Below are 23,132 nucleotides of genomic sequence, written 5' to 3'. Positions count from 1 at the left end.
TCGTGGCGCCCGAGGCAGCTTTTCCGGAAGGGTCGAGAGAAGAGAGTGGTGCAGAGAGTGATACGCTACACAGTCAAAATAGGGCGTTTAATATGCCTTCCTCTTTATATCTTCACGAACGAGAATACGAGCAAATTAAAAATACACGGTCAACAAACGGGGGAAAATCGCATATCAAAAAAGCATGCTATGGGACCTACTCCCAGGTAACAGCACATCGATGGGGCTTTGCCCCAGGTCAGAACTAGAGCCCCAGCGGGTGTAGGATTGCAAACTTATTTCCACCGAGGTCATGGTTTTACCTTTGCGAAAAGATTGAGGGCGTTTTAGTTCAAGGCGAGGGGGAAAAAAGAAAAAAGAAAGAAAAATTATTGTATTGCTAACCTATACATAACCGATTTCATGTATTAGTTACAGGTAGGTAGCCGTGTTGGTCTGCCATAGTCAAAACAAAAAAATAAAAATAAAAAAAAAAATCCTTCCAGTAGCACCTTAAGAGACCCTAAGGTACTACTGGAAGGATTTTATTTTTTATTTCGATTTCATGTAAACTGCATAATCCTACATTGCAGGGGGTTGGTCTAGATGACCCTTGGGTAACTTCCAACTCTACACTTCTATAATTCCTCTAACAGTCTGTGCTCGCATCGCGAGGAATCTCCATTTTATCCCCTACTTCACGTTCCCACAAACGTAACGATTGCCATTCCCCCACGTCTTCTCTCAGACTTGAGTTCACCGATCCACCGAACGGAGCTCGCCGCTGATAAAGGACGAGCGAAGCGTTTCTTCAACATTAATCTCTATGGTTTCTTGCGCGCGCTTCCAATGTTAAGTATGGGGTCTCCGCCACAGAGATCCGAAAGGGGTAGAGCGGACACCATCGAGAACTTGGGGCGGCTTCCGAGGTGTGTGACCCCCCACTCACTTCCCCCCACCTTCCTATCACATGTTGGGAGGGTTATCTGGGCGGGGCCATAGGGACTCCTCACTCTCGCTTCGCTGCTGGCTGGGGTTGCTATGAAGCGCTCGAGCCGAGGCAGCGCGTGCTGCCCGCGGGAGGGAGAGCAGGTAGCGCGAGGGCTCGGCCGAGGAGGACGAAGGAAGCGCCTCGGCCCGCTCTCGTTCTGTTAGGATCCGGCGCTTAGCGCGGTGATGAGGGACGAGCCCCTCCTCACAGCAGTCTCTGAGGCACCTTCGTCCCCTGTCTTGTTCGCGCCTATACCCCACAAAACACACCGGGGGACATTGGGATAGCCGGGCGCTCTCAAGCTTAAATCATAGGATGGTTGTGAGGATAAAAAAGGGAGAGGGCAGTTGTAGGTGCAGCCTCCAGCTCCTTATAAAGGGCAACAACGCTGAAATGGCCAGGTGCTACCCGTAAGGTGACCTTGGCCCAATGATGGAGCCAGGAACTGCCCTTCTGCTCTTTCCCCTCTCTTCACCTGTCTGTGTCACAGACAACAGACGCCAGCAGGCCTAGCAGTTAACAGAACTGGCGCTGGCGGGAGTTGTAGTCCAACAACTTTTGGAGGGTCAAACGTTATCCAAAACTTTCTGACTGGAACATTTTCCTTTGTGTGTCATGGGCTGAAATTTGAGGCATCAGTGTTCTTTTGCTAGTGCTTAAGATGGTGCCTTCAATTTGTCGTTCAGAACTGAGAAATAGTCGTTTACAACACCCCTGTAATGTAGACTTCTGGGCTGGGAAACTTAGGTAGAACTGTGGTTATTGTAGTTGGGGGGGGGGAGGATGAAGAAATTTCAGGGGTCTTAAAAGCTGAAAACAGTTTAGAATGTGGCCAACATCATATAAAATGCTAAGTGCAGAGAAAAAGATGAGTTTTTGTTTCTGTTACAGAAAGTGGAGACGCAAGGGGAATTTGTTAAAGTCAGGAAGAGAGCTTTGGAGAGGCTGACTACTGAAGTGATGCAGCTACATGACATTTTGCCCCAGATACTGAATTATGATATCTTGGAGAACTTGCAGAAATTGGATGCTGTTGAAACAAGTGAGTTCTTAGGTTCTGTCATTAGTGCTAAAAAGGCAAAGGGACCACTGACCATCAGGTCCAGTCATGTCCGACTCTGGCAGCTTCCAGGTCATGTGGCCAGCATGACTAAGCCGCTTCTGGTGAACCAGAGCAGCGTGCTGGTTTACCTTCCTGCTGGAGCAGTCCCTATTTATCTACTTGCACTTTGGCGTGCTCTCGAACTGCTAGGTGGGCAGGAGCTGGGACCGAGCAACGGGAGCTCACCCCGTTGCAGGGATTCAAACCACTTACCTTCTGATCAGCAAGCCCTAGATAGATAGATAGATGTTTATTCGGCATTTGCGCCCATCATACAATACAAACATACAATACAAAACAAGCAGTCAATCTAAAATCAAATAAAACTTATGAGCAAGCCCTAGGCTCTGTGGTTTAACCCACAGCACCACCTGGGTCCCTGGGTCATTAATGCTATCAAATCATTAATGCTATAAAAGTAGCTTAGAGCGAACAACTTAAGTTTGTGGTGGTGGTGAATATTATTGAAGTAACTGAAAGTTTGTAACTAATCATTGACCTCAAGAAAATACTTGTGGTTGGGAGAGAAGAGGATTTCAAAATGTCAGAGAGGTAAGGGAATGCCCAATCCTTTCCTTGCTGATGCTCCTCTGTCACAGATCTTCCCTGGGGAAAAACAGCTTTGGGAAGAAAAAGTGATTTGGAGTGGGAAATGGTTGGCAGGGAAAGGGTTAAGCACCTACCTTCTCACTGCTTCTCTCCAGCACCTTCTTTACATATTTCTCATGGCAGAATCAGAGCTTTTTCACTTAGCCACATTTTTATATTGCTACTGATTAGTGGCTACATGTACTTTATAGTTTTTGAGAATGCTTGTTCTTTTTATTGTTTTACTTGAGCCCTCCATTTTTTACAGTTGTGGAAAGGAAAGATATTGAAGTGGAGCAATTGAGAATGGATTGTGAACACTATAAAGCCCGTTTAGAAGCAGCCCAAGCAGATTGTATGAAAGAAAGAAAGGTACGTAGATTATTAGCTGAAACCCACTTTATTTACGTACATAATTGTGCTACACCTCTAACAATATGGGCAATCATAAACATGCCTACTCAGGGGGAAGTTCAGTGGGACTTAACTCCAGCTAAGTGTAGGAAGGAGTGCAACCTTACAGCTCAAATTCTATACATGTTGAGACAGTTGGGGTGTGTGTGTGTACTGTATTGGCAACCCCCTCTTTCTGTAGAAAGGTTTCTGCAAAAAGAGGTATGAAGGAAGGTTCATTCTGTCTTATGGTAGCCTGTTTCATCCTACCAGTTGCTTGGGGAGTTCCTGAGCCCTACTGCAAAGGCCTAGCCGAGGTATAAGAAAAAACAAAAGAGAAGCTTTGGATTGATCTTTCCAGAGTTCTGTGGATTTAGAATTTCCCAAAATCTTGTGTAATCTCAAGAAACAAGGGATAACATTAGCATCTATGCCATCCATCACATGGAAAAGATTCTAGGGAGAAATTCTGGAGAATTGCTTTTTAATGCCAATGAAGCTAAATAAATGTATTAGGAAAAAAGGGAAGGCAACAGTCTCACATACAGATGTACAAATAAAACCAGTAGAAACTATTTAACTTAGCCAGTTACCTGCTTGAGTATTTTCTTGGATTTCAGAGCACGTGCAAAGTTCCTGGTAAAACAGGTTCAGAGAGAGCGAGAGAGAGAGAGCATCTTTGACTCTTGCTTAGGTGTTTCCCAGAATTAAAAAAAACTGAAACTGAAGTTTCAATATTTATGGGAATCGGAGACTAAGAAAAGTTGGCCTCCTTCCCATGATGGGTTATTGCTTGCTTCTGTCATGAAACCTATTCCATCTCTGATGTAATTGTTCTCTGGCCAGCTGGAAAATTACTTGGAGGTTAGTTCCACCTTTTAAACAATTTTACATCTGTACAGTATATTGAAAAATTTAAAGCTGCATTTGGACGCAACATCGTGAAAAATCTTCAATCCTAGGTGTTTGTTCAGAAACAAAATAGAAAATTCTTTCCAGTAGCACCTTAGAGACCAACTGAGTTTGTTCTTGGTATGAGCTTTCGTGTGTATGCACACTTCTTCAGATACTTCTTCAGATTCTTTCGTGTGCATGCACACTTCTTCAGGGTATCTGAAGAAGTGTGCATGCACACGAAAGCTCATACCAAGAACAAACTCAGTTGGTCTCTAAGGTGCTACTGGAAAGAATTTTCTATTTTGTTTCGACTATGGCAGACCAACACGGCTACCCACCTGTAACTGTTCAGAAACAGTTAAGGATATATGGTTCATACTAAGGGTTCCAGATGCTCTAAGTAGCACTGTGGAGGTCCATCAGAACATAGCTGTTTGTAACATATGTCAACTCACACTGAGCTCAGTGAGAGTCCCAAGTAACTATTGATTGCAACTTTTGTTGGCATTTTAGACTACAATCCTCCAGTGACTTTCCTGGTAGTAAACGCCATTGACTTTAGTGGGATTTACTTCTGCACTTTTTATGTATTAACTACAATACAGGACTTCCCTGCTGGTTTGCTGTCTTATGTTCATGCTAGCATATCACAGGAATGATTTAATTAATTAATTAATGTTGCTGGATTTTTTTCTAGCTAGGATTAATTCTATAGTGTAATTTCTTGAATTGTTTTCATTTTTCCTTTCTGGACAAGGTTTGTGGATTGTCTGCTATTTCTGCTTCACCCACCTCCCCATTCCTTTGCGTGCAGCCCCATGCGCACCCACCTTTAAATTCTATATAGCTTATTTGTAGGTGTTGTAACTCCATCTTCATATGGAGAGCGCATTTTTACCACACTGATAGATGAACAATTGTACCAAAAGTGTACTAATTCACATAAAACTCGGGCAAGAGTTTTCAGGAGAGATCTAACAAATCTCTTGAGTTCTATTTCCCTCCAAACCTCCTTGTGGTATCAAAGACAAAAGCTTGCCCCTCTGCCAAGGAGGGAGCTGCACTAATGGAAAGCATATATTTTGCCTGGCTCAGGTTGCAATCCTAACCCAATTTACATTAGGAATAGAATTGTAGAGTTGGAAGGGACCGTGAGGATGATCTAGTCCAGGGGTCTGCAACCTTTAAGACCAAAAGAGCCACTTGGACCCGTTTCCGAAGGGAAAAAAAAACCTGGGAGCCGCAAAACCATTGCGACATTTAAAACAAATATAACACTGCATTTTATTTTTAAAAATCCGATTTAAATTTAAAAAAATCCGATTTAAATAAAAAAAAATCCAATTTTTTTTTTAAAAAAATATCATTCATTTTTATCCACCCTGGGGACCACTACCAGGTCACAGCCTGATCCAAGGTGGGTTGCAACAGCATACAAATATTTGATTTGTTGTTGTTGTTTTTTTAAAAAAATGAGTCCTCAACTGCACACTTGTGTTAAATGTTTGTCCCATGTCTTATTGAAGACTGCTGGCTTTTACAATAATCTTAGTGTCTTTTACCCTTAATATTCCAGACCAGAGGCTATGTTCACCTCTTCCAACCTCCTCTCTTGCTAAATAAAGCACAGAATTGCACCAGAGAAGCCTGTGATGTTTGTGCTGACTTGCATACAGGTGGCTGTAGTAGTTCGTAGTGTTCAAACCTTTTTAGGGGAGTTCCCTGCCCCCTTAATGACAATGGCGATAGATTTTGCACATGAACACAGATCCAAGTTAGGACTCCTCTCTTCCACGCCAACAGGTGCTTTGTCAAGGCTCCCCTAACACACACTCAGGACAGAGGAAAAACTGCAAAACGTCCCGGCCTTGCTCCGGGGCGGAGAGAGACGCGCGCCCGCGAGAGCGCGGTCTGAGGCTGCAAGCGGAACCAGGAGCGAAGGAGGCAGCGGCAGGGAAACAGGCGCCGCTTCCTCGACCATTTTTAAAAAGAGGGCTTTCCCCCTCGCCCGCCACCCGCCGCCCCTGGCCCAGCCCGCAGCTGCCTACCTCGTCATCGCCTCGACGCAGCAGCCAGCAGCCTTCCGAGAGGAACCGCAGCCAGCCCTCCCCCGTGGTCCCACGACCCAGCCGAGGAGTCCTGGCCTCCAGTGCCCGTGCGGGGGCGCGTCTGAAGGCCCCCTTCCTGCCCCCATCCCGTCCCGTCTCCCAGCTGCCTCTGGATGCCGCGGGGTCCCACATACCCGCCGACCCCGGAGCTCCCCTGTCCGCCCCAAGGCCGCCTCCCACGCTAGGAAGACTCCCGGAGCTGGGCAGGGTTGGTCCTGCCAGGCAAGCTCGGGGGGCAGCCTCTCCCATGGGCGCCTGCTTCGGAGGCGGAGGCGGGGTCTTCAAAGTTCCCCCTCCCGCTCGCCCAGCTCCATCTCTTCCCGAAGGAGCGTGCGCGCCTCAGGCGCGCTCCCCGCCAGAGCCCTCGGCTGAACTGCACCACCTCTACTGCGTCCCCACCGCCTCCGAGCCCCGCTGCCCCACTGTTCAAGGCCAGGTGATCCTGGGTACGCCCCTGAGCAGCGCCCTCAGCCTCCGGAGGGCGGGCCGCTGGCCAGCTGGAGGGCGGTTGCTGCCAGCTGGAGAAGTGGGCGGGCGTACCCGCCCCGGAGCCGCGGCAGCCGTGTAAAAGAGCCGCATGCGGCTCCGGAGCCGCAGGTTGCTGACCCCCGATCTAGTCCAACCTCCTGCAGTGCAGAAATATGCATTACAGGGGATAAAACCTGCAACCTTGGCATTACTAGCACCATGCTCCAACCAACTATTACAATATAATTCCCATTGAATGCAGTAGGATTTACTTCTAAGTAGACATTGTTAGAATTGTGGCTTATATTACCAGGAATATTTGTTTGAGAACATTGCTATTATCTATTTTTATATAATTATCCTGACTGTTCTTTTCTTCTGCTTATGACTGTGTAATGTTGCCATAGAAGCTGCGAGATGAAATGCTGATAAATATGCTTAAGTATGCCGTGTGTTCTATATCAAGCTCCTTGAAGGAAAATGGAATGTAAATGTAAATATAAATAAGCAAAATGTCTTCTGTGTATGCAGATATGAGAGAATTCCACAGTTTAGGAAGAATTTAAATCTTAGCAGATCTACTTCACCAGAGCCAAGTTTTGTTGTTGTTGTTGCTGTTGTTTGTTTAATGCTCAGAGGACTTTGGAAGTTATTGGGAAATCTAATCAGAATGATCTGATATAATCCAATATGAATCACATTGTAGCTTTATTACTTTCAGGAAAAATTAACTGTTCGGCAGCAGTTGAATGAAGCAAAGCAACAATTATTGCAGCAAGCTGAATACTGTACAGAAATGGGTGCTGCAGTTTGCACGTTGTTGTGGAGTATCTCTAGCAATGAAGAAGCAGTTAAAAGTATTCTAGGAAGTGTAAGTTCAGTGACTGCAGAGATCTTTATTTGTTACGTACAGGTATTATACACAAATGACAGCTTTGACTCAAACATTTTTTTTAAAAAAAATTACTTTTGTGTCATTCTGGTTAGAATGTCCACATAGCAACTGACAATCTGCACTTATTTACTGTGATTGAGACACTAAAATTGCTACATTATTAATTATTATTATTATTTCTACACCGCCCATCAGGCTAGGTTTCCTCAGCCACTCTGGGTGGCTTACAGCATATATATAACATAGTAAATTTCCCGATACATAAGAAAAAGTGGTTAAAAGTTGCTATTCCAAAGGCCTTTGTGAACAGTACAGTTTTCAAAGATGTATTTTAAAAGGCACTGATAACTCCTCCCAGACTTCTGTTGACAAGGATTTCCATAGAGCAGGACCTGGCACACTAAAGACTCAGTCTCTGGTAAAGACCAACCAAATGTAAAGGACACCACCAAAAATGCCCCATCATACGATCTTTGTGATCAAGGTGCATAAGGAATTAGGGGGCCTTTAAGGGACTTTGGGCTCGTGTTTTTAGGGCTTTGTGAATTTACACAGTAAACTTGAACCTGGCCTGGTACCAAATCAGCAACCAAGTAAGTAGATGTGTATAGGATTCCACTGTAAGTCCACAATAATTTTCCAACGGTTATGTGTAAGACAATAACTACTGCACCATATTAATATGGTGTAGTGGTTAGCATAATAAAATTGGGACTAGGGAGACCCAGGTTCAAATTTCCACCCTGCCATTAAGCTCACTGGGTGTCACTTGGTGACATTATCTGTTGGCCCGGCTTGTTATGAAGCTTAAATTAGGAGGACAGGTAGATAGATGACCCTATATGGCACCTTGAATTCCTTTGAAGTTAAGTGGTATAATAAATTTCCCTTGTTGCTTTTTCTGTCACAACCTGAGCAGCTTGTCTCTGTTGGCACATGTACTTTGGGTTTTTTTCTTTCTTTCTCTGAGGTGCTGTCCTCTGCACAGAAACAAGGAAACCATTGGCATATATTATGGCACACATTTATTTATGCCATGATATTATTTATTAGTTTTTCATAAGTCTATTTTTTGGAACTAGCTCCTTGTCCTCTGGGCCTTTGGATAGGCCATCTGAATACATTAGCACAGCCTTTCTCAGCCTTGGGTTCCTAGATGTTATTGGATTACAACTCCCATCATTCCTAGACAAGATGGTCAGTGATGATGGGAGTTGTAGTTCAAGAACATCTGGGCACCCAAGGTTGAGAAAGGCTGCATTGCAGATGGATTTATATTTCTGTTTTTTAAGATTATATTTTATAGAGTTGTGACCTGCCATGGACCTCTTGTGCGGGATATAAATCTCAAGCACGAATAAACTAATGAAAGGAAATAAAGTGCCACAGGATCCTTTGTTGTTTTTGCTAGTAACACAACTACACGTCTGGAAATGGTTGTGCTCTGTACAGCTAATTATACCTAAGGAAGCATAGGTGAAACCACCTGTTCTGCTGCTCCTCTTGAACATGGATTACATTCTTGATGTATGCATTGAATGGCATCTTTTATAATATGTTGGAGTCCTACTAATCTGATGCCTAGTTTCATAATGTTTATAGACATTATTTCCCTAGTTAAACTCCTCTTGCTACAGTTGCTAGGAGAGTTAAAGTCACTGAAAAACATTTGTCTTAATAGAGGAGTCTTGGTAATGTTCTGTGCAGATTAGTATCATAGTGCCATTGAGTTTTACCTACTGAAAAAAAACTAACCATTATTTTAAAACTCATAAGTTCATAACCACAACGTAGTAATTTTTCCTTATGAATTTTCAGAGTAAAGCTATAAAGTTTTTTAGCATTGCTGGACAGACTATGGAGAGTTTTGTGCGATCATTAAGTGAAGATATCAAACAGCAAGACATGGATTCTGATGAAAGTCAGTTTGTGTTAGGTTTGGCAGGGATTGTTACAAGTAAGTTTGTCCTGGAATGTCATAGGAATAATGAAACATATCATATATAAGTTAGCATATCTTTTTTTTAGTTTCTACCTTTCAAAAGACTTTTTTTGAGCTGATATACTTCATAGTAACTTTTAGTAGTTTAGCTGTACAGTGGTACATCTGGTTATGTACTTAATTCGTTCTGGAGGTCCATTCTTAACCTGAAATCGTTCTTAACCTGAAGCACAACTTTAGCTAATGGGGCCTCCTGCTGCCACCGCGCCGCCACTGCTCGATTTCTGTTCTCATCCTGAAGCAAAGTTCTTAACCTGGGGTATTATTTGTGGGTTAGCGGAATCTGTAACCTGAAGCGTCTGTAACCTGAAGCGTCTGTAACCCGAGGTACCACTGTAGTATTTAGCAAAACTGACCTCACCATATTAATGACTTCCTGCTTGAGAACAAATATTGAGTAAATTGCTTCTTAGGCATAGGATAATAAAACTGATGCATGATTTTAAATAGAACTAGGGAAACACTGCCCCCATGCCAAATTCACTCTACTTCACACTCACTTGCACTGCCCGGTGCATGCACACACCACATACATGCAGGTTAGAAACATATGTCTCAGTCACTCACATTACATACAAACAGCTACACATACAGACATCTCCCTTCCCCCCACCCCAATGTACATACTTTTTTTCTCCATGAGCATCTTTTGCTCCCCACCTTGCTGATCCTTCTTTTCATTTCTCTCTCAATACAGGAACATCTTCCTGCCCCCACCTCACATAATCTTCTGTCTCTACCCAAAAGTGTGTATTTCACCCCCACCCCACAGATCCGTCTCTCTCTACCCAAGAAGTAGGCAGAGTGCTTGAAGGCTTTCCACAAGCAAATGGTCAGTCACTGTGGGAACGGGATGATGAATTGGATAGGTCATTGACCTGACCCAGCAGGATCGTCTTATGTTCTTAAGAGCGTATCCTGTAACCATGAAGTGATGGGGAAGCTATCCTGTTGCTTCTCTCTCCCACCCCCAGCAGTCAAAGCAAATCCCTCAGGGCTTGCAAAAGGCCTGTGAAGCAGCTGGGACACCCACACCGCTCAAATTAAAGCTGTCCATGGCATGCAAATCCTACACAGGCTTTTTATAACCTCAGAAACAGCATTAACCATGTAAGCTAAGTTAACAAACTTCATGAGAGTAAAGGAAGGCAGACAAAAAGATAATAAATGTACTGAAAAGTGGAATCTGTTTATCCTCTATTAGTCTACTACTGGAATAATAAAGTGCAAGGCCTAACCCAATACTACTCTTTAGTCGGGGACATATATGAATATTTTTACATAAATTAGCAATGTAAACATTATTGTAATGTTTTGTTATTTATTTTTATACCTCAAGTAGGCTTTTACATTTGTGAGGATTGTAATAACTTTTACAAACAGTGAAATAATACTTAAATACACTTTGATCAGGTGTGAATGATACATTTATATATGTATCTGAATTATGTATGTACTTTATTGTTCATAATATTTGCAAAAACAATGTTATTTTACATAATAACATTTGTAAAAACTCATTACAACTAGGCTTGATAAGGAAGTAGGTTGTGCTTATATTTCAGGTTTCTGCAAAATTTGCCCCTCTCAGGCCATGGTTTTCTTCCATAACTACAAAATTTCTGGATTTTTTTTAAATCTCTAGGAGATGCTGTAGTGAAACATAGCACCAAAACCCAGCACATTGTTATTGTTGTCTTGTGGGGGATTATTTTATAGAACTCTAATCCATAGCCTTCCTAACAATTACTGTACAGAATTTTCAGTAGTGCTGTTGTAGTATGGGAAACAGCCCTACTAGAAAAATTAACCAGCAACCTAAAACTAGCACGGGGACAAACAGAAGAAGACACCTTCACCCCCGTTTGGTCCCCCTTCATCGCACACACAGTCCAACAAGACAATGACAAAAATCTACCAACAGCATACAAATCAATATGGCTAACCTGACCCAAAACATCCACCCACCCCACTCACACAGGAAACCAAAGATCACCACAGCCAACCACAAATGAACAATCAAACCCTATACTGATTGCGACCTCTCACTGCCAAAGAAACACAAGCAAACAACAGAGAACCAACACAAGCGACGCTGATACCAACTCCTACATATATTAAGGAAAATAGAAACATCATCTCCCCACCCCACCCTCCCACCCACTTCCTTGCCCCCCCTCCCTAATGTCTCAACGACTAAAATTGATCTGTAAAAATGTTTTATGGAAAAATACGAGAGACATTATATACACTTTGTAAACCAAGAAAATCTTTAATAAAAAAAATTGCGCTGAATAAATTATATTAAATAATGTTTTTGTTTTTGTGTTCTCTTTTGTAGATGTTGCTGCTTTAGCATGTGGTCGTGAATTCCTAGTTAATTCAAATCAAGTATTGTTGGACACAATGATGCAACTTCTGGGAGACATGAAGCAAGGATGCTGCACAAAACTTAAAGTGTATGATGATTGGATGTTTTTAGAATGAAACTTGTTGTCTTAACAATCTAATATTGTCAAGAATGATATATAGTGTGGTGGAATGTTTAAAGTGCTGTGAACTAAAATGAGTTGTTAAGTGGGGAGTCTATAGTTTAGGTAAGCTGCTGTTAGTCATACTTAACCCCTAACCCCTCCTTCCCTCCGTATCTTTAGTATGGAGGATAATAACACTTGCCTACTGTACAAATGCCTCTGCTTTCTTGTGTGCACTAACATTGGTCATGAATAACATGAGAGAGGCTCCTAGGTAGGATTTATGAAGATATTACGAGAGTGGGCAAGTCATCTTTATTGACAGAAGACAATGGGTTTCCAGGGTGCGGTTGTTAGTGGATGGTGTGGTGTGGCGGCAGCACTTACCTGACCTCCCAACAGCTGTGCTGCTGCTGCTGCTTATAGGGAAGGAGAGTGGGAAGGGTGAAGTGGCAGGGAAGTTGGTGCTGTGTGAATGTACTGGCAGGAGCACTGGATTGGTGTTGCTGTTGTGTGTGCACTGTCCTATCCACTACTTCCCCTTGACCCTTCCCACTTGGGGGGAAGGGTTGTAGCGGTAGAGCATCTGCCTTACTTGCAGGAGGTTGCAGGTTCAATCCCCAGTATGCGCAGGTAGGGCTTGCAAAGGCTCACTGTCTGAAACCCTGGAAGAGCCACTGAGTTAGTGATCTGACTCAGAGTAAGGCAACTCCCTGCTGGTATGCAGCAGCAACTCAATGTCAGTAGGTCAGGTAATTGCCACCATTGCCATTCACTGCTGGATAAAGGGAAACAGGGCTTGCATCCAACCACAGCCTTTGGTCCGGGAAGGAACTGGGCAGTTTGGTAAATCTGAGCATCAGATCCAAGCAAGCATATTGAACATGGGGATAAAATTGTAGCAAGTACTTTGGTCATTCTTGCATTTGAGCCTTGCAGTCAGCCCAAAAGATCAAATCCAAATCTCTCCTTAGTGTGAGATGTGCCTGTCAGTTTGCCGGGTGAAGGAGCAGCAAACAAAACACATTTGTGCAAGAGTTTATGAATGGGTAAAGAGGCTTTCTGTATCACTGCCTTAATAAGCTATTTAGATATGTAACTCCTAGGCAGGAAAGATTGAGGATTTGCACCTTAGTCTGTAGCTCCAAATACATTAAAATCTAGCTTTGTTTTGTTTGCTACTGAAAATACGCCATACAGTATAAATTTCAGTTGTCTCTATATGTTGTCACAAAGGATGGCCACCAGATGGTGCTGCAGGCTTTGTAAAACACTTAAGTTAGCATTTCTAGACAGAACTACTGCTGGTCATAAATCTATATTTTTTTGCCCAAGAAAACTTAGATTTTAAGAGATAACTAAAATGAGATACCTTATTAAAACGTTTGAACATTTTTAAAAGTATGGATATAGTTTTGTAGTATAGCAAATATAAGAGCAGTTGATGATAGGAGACGGTGCTGAAGAAATAGGGATCAACTCCCAGGCTGTTTGCTTTGGCAGACAGCTTTGCCCTTTGAACAGCTTAGCAGAAGATGTTTAAACTCTGCCTCCCTCTGTTAGTATTTTTTACTGCTTTACTTTTTCAGTTCACCATAACCAATCCCTCAGTTCCCTACAAAACAAACAGCTGAAAGGAAAACACAAAGCACAGCCATGTTTCTCTACCTCACTTTTAATCTATTTTGTTATCTACTGATACTACTGATAAACAGACTGAAAGACCATATCAAGAAGTATTAATCCCTTGCACTGTAAGAAAGGTTACATAATTTTACATGGGTTAATGATGCTGAACAGACACTGGAGCAGATCCTTTTGTATCATGATATGGTCCTCCTCTGGAATATGATAAGCAGGAATACATGTGAAGGTCTGGAGAAGGATGCGATTTCCTTTCTTTTCCCAGTTTCTCTCCCAACTTGGAGAAAGATTTGAGTGGATCGCCATCAAAGCTATTTTCATTTTCACATTTCCCCTCCAGATAATAGATTTAGAAAAGAGAGAGAGAGAGATGCAAAAGCTAAGGTCTCTTTGCCTAATCCCCATCTTACATAGGGGGCCCAGCACCTGCTGAATAGACAATCTTCAAGGCCCTGATAGAGCCCACTCCAGCCTCAGCCCCTCAACCAGAGGGGGTTGTGGAATGATGCAACATGATGTGGGAAAGAAAATTTGTATCTGTAGTGACTGAAGCATCTTTAAGCCTATCAAGGTGGAATGCAAGGGTTTTTTTGGGGGGGGGGGTTGCTTCCTTTCCCCTTTGCTTCAGCTAGCATCTCCAACCTGAACATTGCAGATCCATGTCCTGCTTCCCTCTCCTCCCCCGCCCCCCCCCAGTTGGAATAGTAGCAGGGACCACAGGTCATTTACAGGTGTGCCAGTGGCAGAATCCACACTACAAAGCCTACCAGAGAAGTATTTCATATGAATTCAAATACTATCCACCTTTAAGTGAAGCTTGTCCAGAAAGGTTATGAAAAAGAGAAAATTTGGATGCCATACCAGTTTTTACAGGGCAGGTGAGTTATCCAAGGCCCAGCCTCTCTGCCTCACCCTAGGATTGCATTCAATCCAAAGGCTTAAGACCAGATGCCACCATGACTCAGAAGTATCAGAGACCAAAGAATAACATAGACCAAAGGTGCAGATGCTAGCAACAGGATCTGAAAATATTTTTGGACCCTCCTCTCTTATGGTCAAGGTGGCTTACCAGAGCATTTTGAGAGCAAAATCTATGAAAGTCAATGAGACTCAATAATATAAAGCAGATCAGTTTAATGTAATGACAGCTGTGTTCTGTTTTTCATGTTGATTCTCAACTTTACTTTTTAAGAGAAAATTTTAAGTTGGAAGGAAATTCCTGTCTCAACAGAAGAAGAAGCATAATTTAAAATTTTATTATCTCATTGTGTGAGGTTTTAGGAAGTGTACAATTTAGCAAAGCGGTGTTATGAAACATTTCTAAAGGCTTTTGAAAATAGCTGACTGAGCATAGCACTTAACCACTGTGTATATTTTCAGAGTGCTGTGTAAACAGTAACAAGTGGTTTGACAAGAGTAGTGTCACTGCAGAAATAATGGCATAGTTGGTGACTTTATGTAATTCAACAAAATATGCTTTGGCCTTTCTGAATGTAAATAAAAGGCTAACTTGTTCATCTGAGGTGATGGTGGGAAAGTCCTGTTAAGAGTATTTTCTTCTCAACCTCACAACAGATAAGCCCTGGTTTGCTATCCTGATTGAAAGCTGATAACTGGGGGAGAAAAAGCTTTTATTTTCACAAAAATTTAGCACAGATTTTGAATAGTAGAAGTTGTTTTCTTTGTATAATCTCTTTATTGATATTGCTCAAACATTCAGATCAATTTATATTCTTATTATATGAACTTCAAAGTAGTGGACATATGTTTTTAGAAGAATGCATGTCATGTGAGTCTGTTCTCCCTCAGAAGCAGAATAACAGACTAGAATACTTCGCAGTTGCTCCATGTGAGATGACAACAGGCAGGATTAAGATTGATGACTTCCTCCCAAAGGAGGAGCTTCCTTGCAGGACCAGTCTGTTTCCTGTCTCTTAGGAGACAGCAGGGTTTTAGCTAGAGCTCTTTATCAAACAAAAAAGGTATATTGAATGAATCTGCCTTTCACCTTTCTTGACCCCTCTGTGCTGAAATTAGGTAGGACAGGTATTGGAGTAAGCTGGGCAGCAAATCCAAGAGAAACAAGCTGCTTAGGCAGAAAAATCTTTAATGATGGCTCTGACCCCTTGCTACTTAGTCCAGGAATGTGGAGCTGGATAACAGTAGTGCTTTTAGTCTTTCCAAGTAGGCCTTTTGCAGAGCTGTGGTGTTTCAGGCCTCCACAACCTCCTCTGTCTTTACTAGGCTGGTGTACCTGTGAGCCTATGGTTCAGGGCCATAGCTTGTAGAAAGAGCTTCAGGGATCAGTCTGTACTCACTGCAGACTTTACCTTGGATGCTTTTCAGCAAGAGTATCTAATGTAGCACCTAGAAGAAGTTTTTGATTTAGGCCTGGGCCATAGCTGCAAAATCCAAAAGTGATTTCAGGGATACTCTGTTCAGCATAAATTTTATTCATGTGGATCTCCAGATGTAGTCTTTGTAGTACCCAGGGATAAAAAGTCTTATTCACAAATGCAAAGAAGGAAGGCAACAACAGGTTTTCAAAAAGTCCTGACATTCAGAGACCCTATTCTCTCTGCAAGACATGCCAGTTGAAAAAAATGCCAGATACAACAAAATCAAGCTTTTAAAAAACAAAACAAAACAAAACAAAACAAAACATAAAGAACCCTGAAAGAGGTGGTGGGGTCAAGCCATCTTGGATCTCAAGTATCTCAGTGAATTAGTAAAATGAAGTCATGTTCACCTCTACATAATTCCATCCTTATTTTGGGCATCATGATATATCAATATATCACAATGTTTAGCTGGTGATATATCGTGATATTGAAAACCAGATATCGCCCAGCCCTAAACTCTGTAAGTAGTTAGTTTACTTAGGTTCTGATGCAACAGGGGTCTTTAGGAACATTGTTGGCAGTGAATTTTGGGATTAGGGCACATCTTTTATTGTGAAGTTTAATTTAATCTAATATAGGCTGTCTGGCTGTTACTGTGAAAGAGGCACAGCTCTGTTTGTGAAGAAGGGTCAGCTGGAGTTAAGCATTGGTGTGTTGCCATATAAGTTTGTTAGAGACATGACAAGCTGATAATAAAGTTAAAGTTGAAGCTAAAAAGAAGAGAATGAATGAAGGATAAAATTGTATTGGAATTTGTTACATTTGTGACAGGATTTTCAATTAAGCCTTGCCAGGCTAATTTTTTTAAGTGCCCTTTTCTGTTTGTCAGGAGGACAAGCACTTAATCAGGATGATAGGCTATCTGCTGAGGAGTCTCAATTAAGAGGATTTCACTGAATGTGTTGTGTGATCATATAAGGCTGTGTTCATATGAACACCTCCAGCTAGTTCAATAGGATTTGACTGCTGCCAGGTTTTTTACACTACATTATTTTAAAAAATGAATAAAAAGAACATACAGGATTATATTAATATTGATATGTCATTCAGTCTTTGCTTTTTAAATGTGAGGAATGTGCTAAGCTTCCTGAGGCTTGTGTTAGTAACATGGTTTACAGCTGTTGTTGTGAGATGCAAATCCATATACTCAGTCCCCTTTTCAACTTTTCTTACAGACTGATGCTGATGTCCTTATACAATGTTAGTATCAATGTGAAAGGCTTGAAGTACATCAGTGAAAGCCCAGGGTTCTTTCCATTACTCTGGTGGCTCCTGAACGGTAAGAACTTTATGAATGCAATATGGTACTAAATTGTCCTACACACGTTTTTACTACGTAACAAATGTCAATATGTTAGCTAAATGGAAATAAACCAGCTCCCTGTTGTTTATCAAAACACCTTGTATAGCCTGTAAGAAAAGACATATTTTGGAACTAAGATGTTATAGGCATGAGAATGGAAGGATGAGTTGTATAAGCAGGATTACTCTTGCTAAAATGGTTTGTATGTTGATTATCCTATGCATATAGAAAACTATCACACATTCTTCATTTATGCATTGCTGAAATCCTGTCCACTCTTACTGGGGATGACCTCTCATTGGACTTGATGAGACTTTATGGTGAGAAAAGTACATAGGATTGAGCTATTAGTTATTCAGCTTCAGGTTTGGGTTTTTTTTTAAAGTCCGTTATTATTAAAATTAAGGAGCTAGATTATGCTCTTGAAATGCAATGTTGGAACAAAGAAGCTGTTCTTGCTTGAAACTATTTGATGTAATCTATTGTTTAATTAAATGGCTTGACATCTTCTTAAAAACACAAAATACTGCAACTGTTGATGGAAAGATAAGTCTGAACATTTGTCCTGAAGGGCAAAAGGAGAAGTTCCGAGTCCACGCTTGTTAACTTCCTTCTTCAGATATTTTATTTATTAGATTCTCACTTTCATTTAATTTATTAGATTTATAACTTGCTCCATCATTCAGTCTTAGGATAGGTATCAATTCTAAAATCAACATTTGGTAAAATCTATAAATATTTATAAAAGTATTAAATACATTATTTCAATAAATTACACAGTATCTGCCTGCCACCCAGCTTTTAAAAGCAAGTCTAAGTTAAAATGTATTACGGCTTATTGTAAAGTGTTGGGGCTTGGACTTTTCAGGTCTCCATGGTAGGGGACTAACAGAATTGAACTGAAATGTGACAAGGGGCACTGGTGCAAAATATATCTTAGACACACCTCATCTTGGCTGTTCGTTACGATTTGAGACTTTCCTTTCAAAGAACAGAAAATCTCTCCATTTTGCTCCTTGACTACTGAGAGAGGCCTGCTTACCTCCAAAGCAGCTGTGTACTTCCCCCACCCAATGCCAAAGCAGGACTTAAATCACATAGGTAATACAATAGACCACACATTTCCAAATATTTTTTATCAAGACTTGTCCTCTGAGGTTTGACACACAACAAATCCATTTTTTGTGCTCCTCAGCATGGCATTCTGTCTAATTGCTACTGCATACAGACATAAAACGTGTCTAACACAGCTATCTACCCATATAAGATTTGGGACATTGCTTGAGGAAATGCTTGAAACTTTTAAATTGTTTTGTTTGGTGCGGTCTTTTTCACATCAGCTCTTACATTTCCCAGTGATGAAATAATCTGTCATTACCAAATAGAAGGGAAGCACCCCACCTGCTTTGGCTGGCATGGTGTGTGGTATTTCTCAGTAGCATAGCAACAACTTACCCATTGTGCAGCAATGATACCTGACTCACTACAAATATATTTCAGGAAGCTTCTTTTCTGCACTAAGTATTGGTGCCAGCCCTTAATTTATTGTAAAATGAGGTTTAGTTTACGGCTAGTTAGATTTGTGTGTGTGGAGTTCTCTCCAGGGCTCAAGTTTCATAAGTGTTTTTTACATAGGTGTCCCTCCCTGAAAACTCACATTCTAAAGGCACAATAATGCATGGAAGCACAAGACAGAGCACAGAAAAATAATGAAAATATCTCAGAGCAGGACTTCCCAGTCTATTTTTAAGGGAGATTTACTGCCAATATTCCCTCTTTCCACCCATTTCCCTGATTGTTCTCTGCCAAATCTTCACCACAGCTGCAATTGTTCCTAACCTGTGCAATTCTTGTTAATTACTTAGCCTGTTGCTAGTGCAGCCTCCCATCCTATCTGCATTTCAGCCTTATGATACGCTTGTTTACATTGAAAAAAGGGCCACTGAATTTCATGAGACTTAGTTCCAGATTTGTACATAAAGATTGTAGGTTTAGGCATGCAGTCAGTGGCCAGCTCACATATTGCTCGTATGAAATTATATTAAAATGTTAAAATGACTGTGGGTAGAATGATGAAAAAGCTTGTAAATTAGTAATACTTGAACTTGGTACCCGTTACTTGTCAGCTTGATAAATTATGTATTTGAAGACTAAAGAATGTTGCAAGCACCTGTCAGTTGAATTCACACGACACTTCCATAGCCGATTGCAGATTAACAGTTTAGCATTGAGGTAATTCAATTACTTAAACCCCATTATAGAGAATAGTTCATCTGTGAGTATACTCCTAATGACACATGTGACTACAATAACTCAATGCCTTATCAGTTGCTTCTGTTAGTGACTGAATGCAAATGACATCAAATACTACGGTACAGTTCATGTCAGTGATGTTAAGGTAGATTTTCAGTACGTTGTTAAAATTGTGTCAGCTTTTATAGGCAGCTCCTACTCATGAGCTCATGCAAGCATCCAGACTATTGTCTTTAAATTATTAATAGATATATTTTTAATCAAAATGTTTCATCACCAGTTCTTTGGGGGGAGGATATTGTATTGTTTCATGCAGACCTTAGCTAACACAGTTCAGAAACACTTTTTTCCTGTGAGATGCATTGAAGAGGTATTTGGTGTTGTAGTGGAAACTGCACTACCGTAATGTACTCTGTGTTGCCTTTCAAGTTGACCTGGATATTTCAGCTAGTACAGAATGCAGCAGCTTGGGTGCTTTTTTTTTTGCTAGGCATCCATAGTATACTGCATAGGTTTTGTGTTAGTTGCATTGGTTACTGGTATATTTCTGGGCTGAAAGCCAATGGGTTTTGACCATCAAAGTCCTAAATGGTTTGGGGCCAGGTTATGCCCATTTGAACCTGCATCAGCTTTTGTCATTGACTTGTTGGACCACCTTTAAGATTGGTCAGATTGGCAGGCTTTAGGAAGAAGGGTTCTCAGTAGCAGCTGCTACTGTGTGGAACCAGAGGGTGTAAAGTTGTACGCTTCAGTTGTATTATGAAAAAACAACAACAACTTTGAAACTTGTTTCAAGTGTCTTTCTGCAGATGTGTTTTTATTTGACATTATTCTGATTTGTCGCTGCCGCTTTTACACTTGTTTTGTACTGCCTAAATTTATATTTTAATGTATCTTTCTATTCTCTTAATTTTCCAGTTTTTAATGTAATTGTAGTTTCAAGTTTACATTGTTCACTGCCTTGGGTTGGCTTTGTTCAGAAACGCAGCTTCAGTCGTACCTTGGATCTCAAACGCCTTGGCTCCTGAACAAATGGGCTTCCGAACGATCGAAACTCGGAAGTGAGTGTTCCGGTTTTCGAACGATTTTCGGAAGCTGAACGTCTGGCGCGGCTTGATTTTTGAACGGTTCCAGGAGTCGAATGGAACGCATTCTGTTCGAGAACCAAGGTACGACTGTATTCATATTTTAAATGAACAAATGTTTGTTACAAAGTGGCATTGCTTTGGAAACCCAGTAGCTTGTGATCCAGTTTTGTATTGTAAGTAAACAAGAAACAAAAGGTACAAGTTGGTAGTTCTGCAAGTATTTATGCTACATTGGAAATAAATTAATGCAGCAACAAAGTAGCCCCCTTCACAACTGCCCCTCCAGACAACGTGGGGAGAATGGGGAGGAAAAAGCACAGCTGTACCTGCTGGCCTCCCCCATGTCATGGTACCCACAAGTTCCATCTTCCTGATCTCTGTGCGTTTGTTGAAAAGTCTGAATGGGGAGCCAGTCCAGCTCCTCCATGTGATCTTGAATGCTGCATGAACAGGATTCCCAGTTGTGTGGAATAGCTTACATGCTGACAACTGTGAATTGGGTCCTTGCTCACACGTTCCAACAAATGCACAGAATCAACAGGAACATTAGCAAGGAGCCAGGAACAATGGATGTGACTCCATTTAATAGTGAGAAAATGAAAGTTGGGTGTAGAAAAACTCCATTTGTTGTGCTCAATGAGAAGTCTGTTCTTTTATAAATTATGATAATTGGTTTAGTTAGTTTTCTCTTTCACGTTTAGATCCAGATCCAGAAGTATGTCTTCATGTTCTACGGCTTCTCCAGTCTGTGATTTTAGAGCCAGATGTTTTAACCAAGTCAGCTCCTGAAATACGTGACTCTTTGCCACTTCCACGTATCCATATGCTGTCAAAGAGCCGCAATGCAGATCTACAAATCCTCGCCCGAGAACTGCTTGAGGACCTTAAAATATTAGAAAGTGAAATATAAAGTTGTGCTCTATAACATTGTTATCTTCTCCAGCATTTTTTCCCAGTGTTGTAGTAATTTGTAAAATTATGCATGCATTTAAAAAAAAGGTTCTTCTTGTAATTAGATTTGTGTGTTTGTATGTGACCAGTGTTTCTTCACAGAAGAAAGGATACATCAGAATTCCCAGGCTAGCCACATTACATCAAACCATCTCACCCAAGCTCACTAGACATTATTATTTCTGCTTTAAACTGTTTGAAGTCAAAGATTAAATGGTTTGAATAAACTGCAGCTGGTTACATGCAAGTTACATTTGTCACTTTCAGATGATGTTGAATAACATGATGTTGAATAAATCTTTTGCTGCTGGAAATGTTGTCATTCACTATGGTCTTTGCACATAATGGGATGCCAGACTATGTCTTACTGTGAACAAGCATGTGTACTGGTGCCTGGAGATAAAAATCACAACCACTTCAGTCCTCCCCTGATCCTGCTTGCTGTCACACTTCCTGAGACCTACACCACGGCTTGTCTTGGTGTTACGTGTAAACCTGACTTCATGGTTTGTGTTGCTCCAAACAGACTGAGCTATAACCAAAGTTTGTTCTTGATTGTCTTGCAAGACCCTCTATTCTTGTTATTTCTTCTTCCTGTGGTATGATGAGTAGGGAATCAATCTGTAGTAATGATGCAGTGTGCTGAATTCCTGTTTTAAATCTAACAATGCTGACAGTATGTAATGCTAGCCCGGACCTTTTAAGAGACTGCAAGTTTGACACAGCTAGAGTCTCAGTTTCCTAGGCCACTCATTAGCATCAGTCTGATCTCAGTTAAGAGAAGCAGGAAAGGAGGTGTCCTCTTAGTAGTCTCTTGATGGCAGATCAAAAAGAACAGACATTTAAAAGGCAACAACCATGCCATTTGTATCTGTTTAGGCAATCTCCTTTTTAAAGTTCTGTTCATTTTCTTTCACTTAACTTGTGTGTGTGTGGGAAGATATATATCTAGTTAGAGCATTATTAAAGTAATTGAAGGATCACCATCATGGTTTTCTGTAAGACACCCGAAGTCCATCTTAATTCTCCCAGGCTTTAAATGGTATTTAAGTTCTTATTATTATTATTAAAGATTTTCTTGATTTACAGTAGTATAATGTCTCGTATTTTTTCCATGTAACATTTTTACAAATCAGTTTCGTTTGTTGAGACATTAGGAAGAAAAGGGGGAGAGAGGTGAGCGGGATGGGGAGATGGGTAGGGTGGGGTGGGGTGACAATGTTTCTATTTTACTGAATATACAGTATGTAGGGTTTGGTGTCAGCGTTGTTTGTGCAGGTTCTCTGTTGTTCACTTGTGCTCCTTTGGTGGTGAGAGAGGTTGGGGTTGGCGTAGGGTGTGATTGTTCATTTGTGGTTGGCTGTGGTGGTCTTTGGTTTCCTGTGTGTGGGGGGGGGTGAGTGTTTTTGGTCAGGTTAGCCATATTGATTTGTATGGTGTCGGTAGATTTTTGTCATTGTCTTGTTGGGCTGTGTATGTGATGAAGGGGAGCCATACCAGGGTGAAGGCGTCTATTTAAGTTCTTTTTAACTGCTACTTTTATCAGTTGTAGCATTTTAATTGTGCTTTTATACTGTTACCATTATTGGTTCTG

The 23,132-nt window shown here is 41.3% G+C and overlaps 1 protein-coding gene across 2 annotated transcripts; it reads left to right on the top strand.

Moving 5' to 3' along the window:
* Positions 1 to 997: 997 nt before the first annotated feature.
* On the top strand, positions 998 to 21,852 carry HSF2BP (heat shock transcription factor 2 binding protein). Of its 2 annotated transcripts, none has more exons than XM_033147111.1 (8): positions 998 to 1,071; positions 1,862 to 2,012; positions 2,929 to 3,032; positions 7,248 to 7,397; positions 9,240 to 9,378; positions 11,765 to 11,882; positions 17,119 to 17,222; positions 21,289 to 21,852. In XM_033147111.1, exons 1-8 carry the CDS (start codon positions 1,021 to 1,023, stop codon positions 21,495 to 21,497), a joined length of 1,026 nt encoding a protein of 341 aa, XP_033003002.1. In that variant the 5' UTR covers positions 998 to 1,020; the 3' UTR covers positions 21,498 to 21,852. The 2 variants fall into 2 exon arrangements, with proteins under 2 accessions (XP_033003002.1, XP_033003003.1); XM_033147112.1 differs by having other exon boundaries at positions 21,270 to 21,496.
* The last annotated feature ends 1,280 nt before the right edge of the window (positions 21,853 to 23,132 follow it).

The sequence above is a fragment of the Lacerta agilis genome, chromosome 4, assembly GCF_009819535.1.
Source record: "Lacerta agilis isolate rLacAgi1 chromosome 4, rLacAgi1.pri, whole genome shotgun sequence".
NCBI classification, from domain to species: Eukaryota; Metazoa; Chordata; class Lepidosauria; order Squamata; family Lacertidae; genus Lacerta; species Lacerta agilis.
This window is presented reverse-complemented; position numbering and strand designations above follow the sequence as displayed.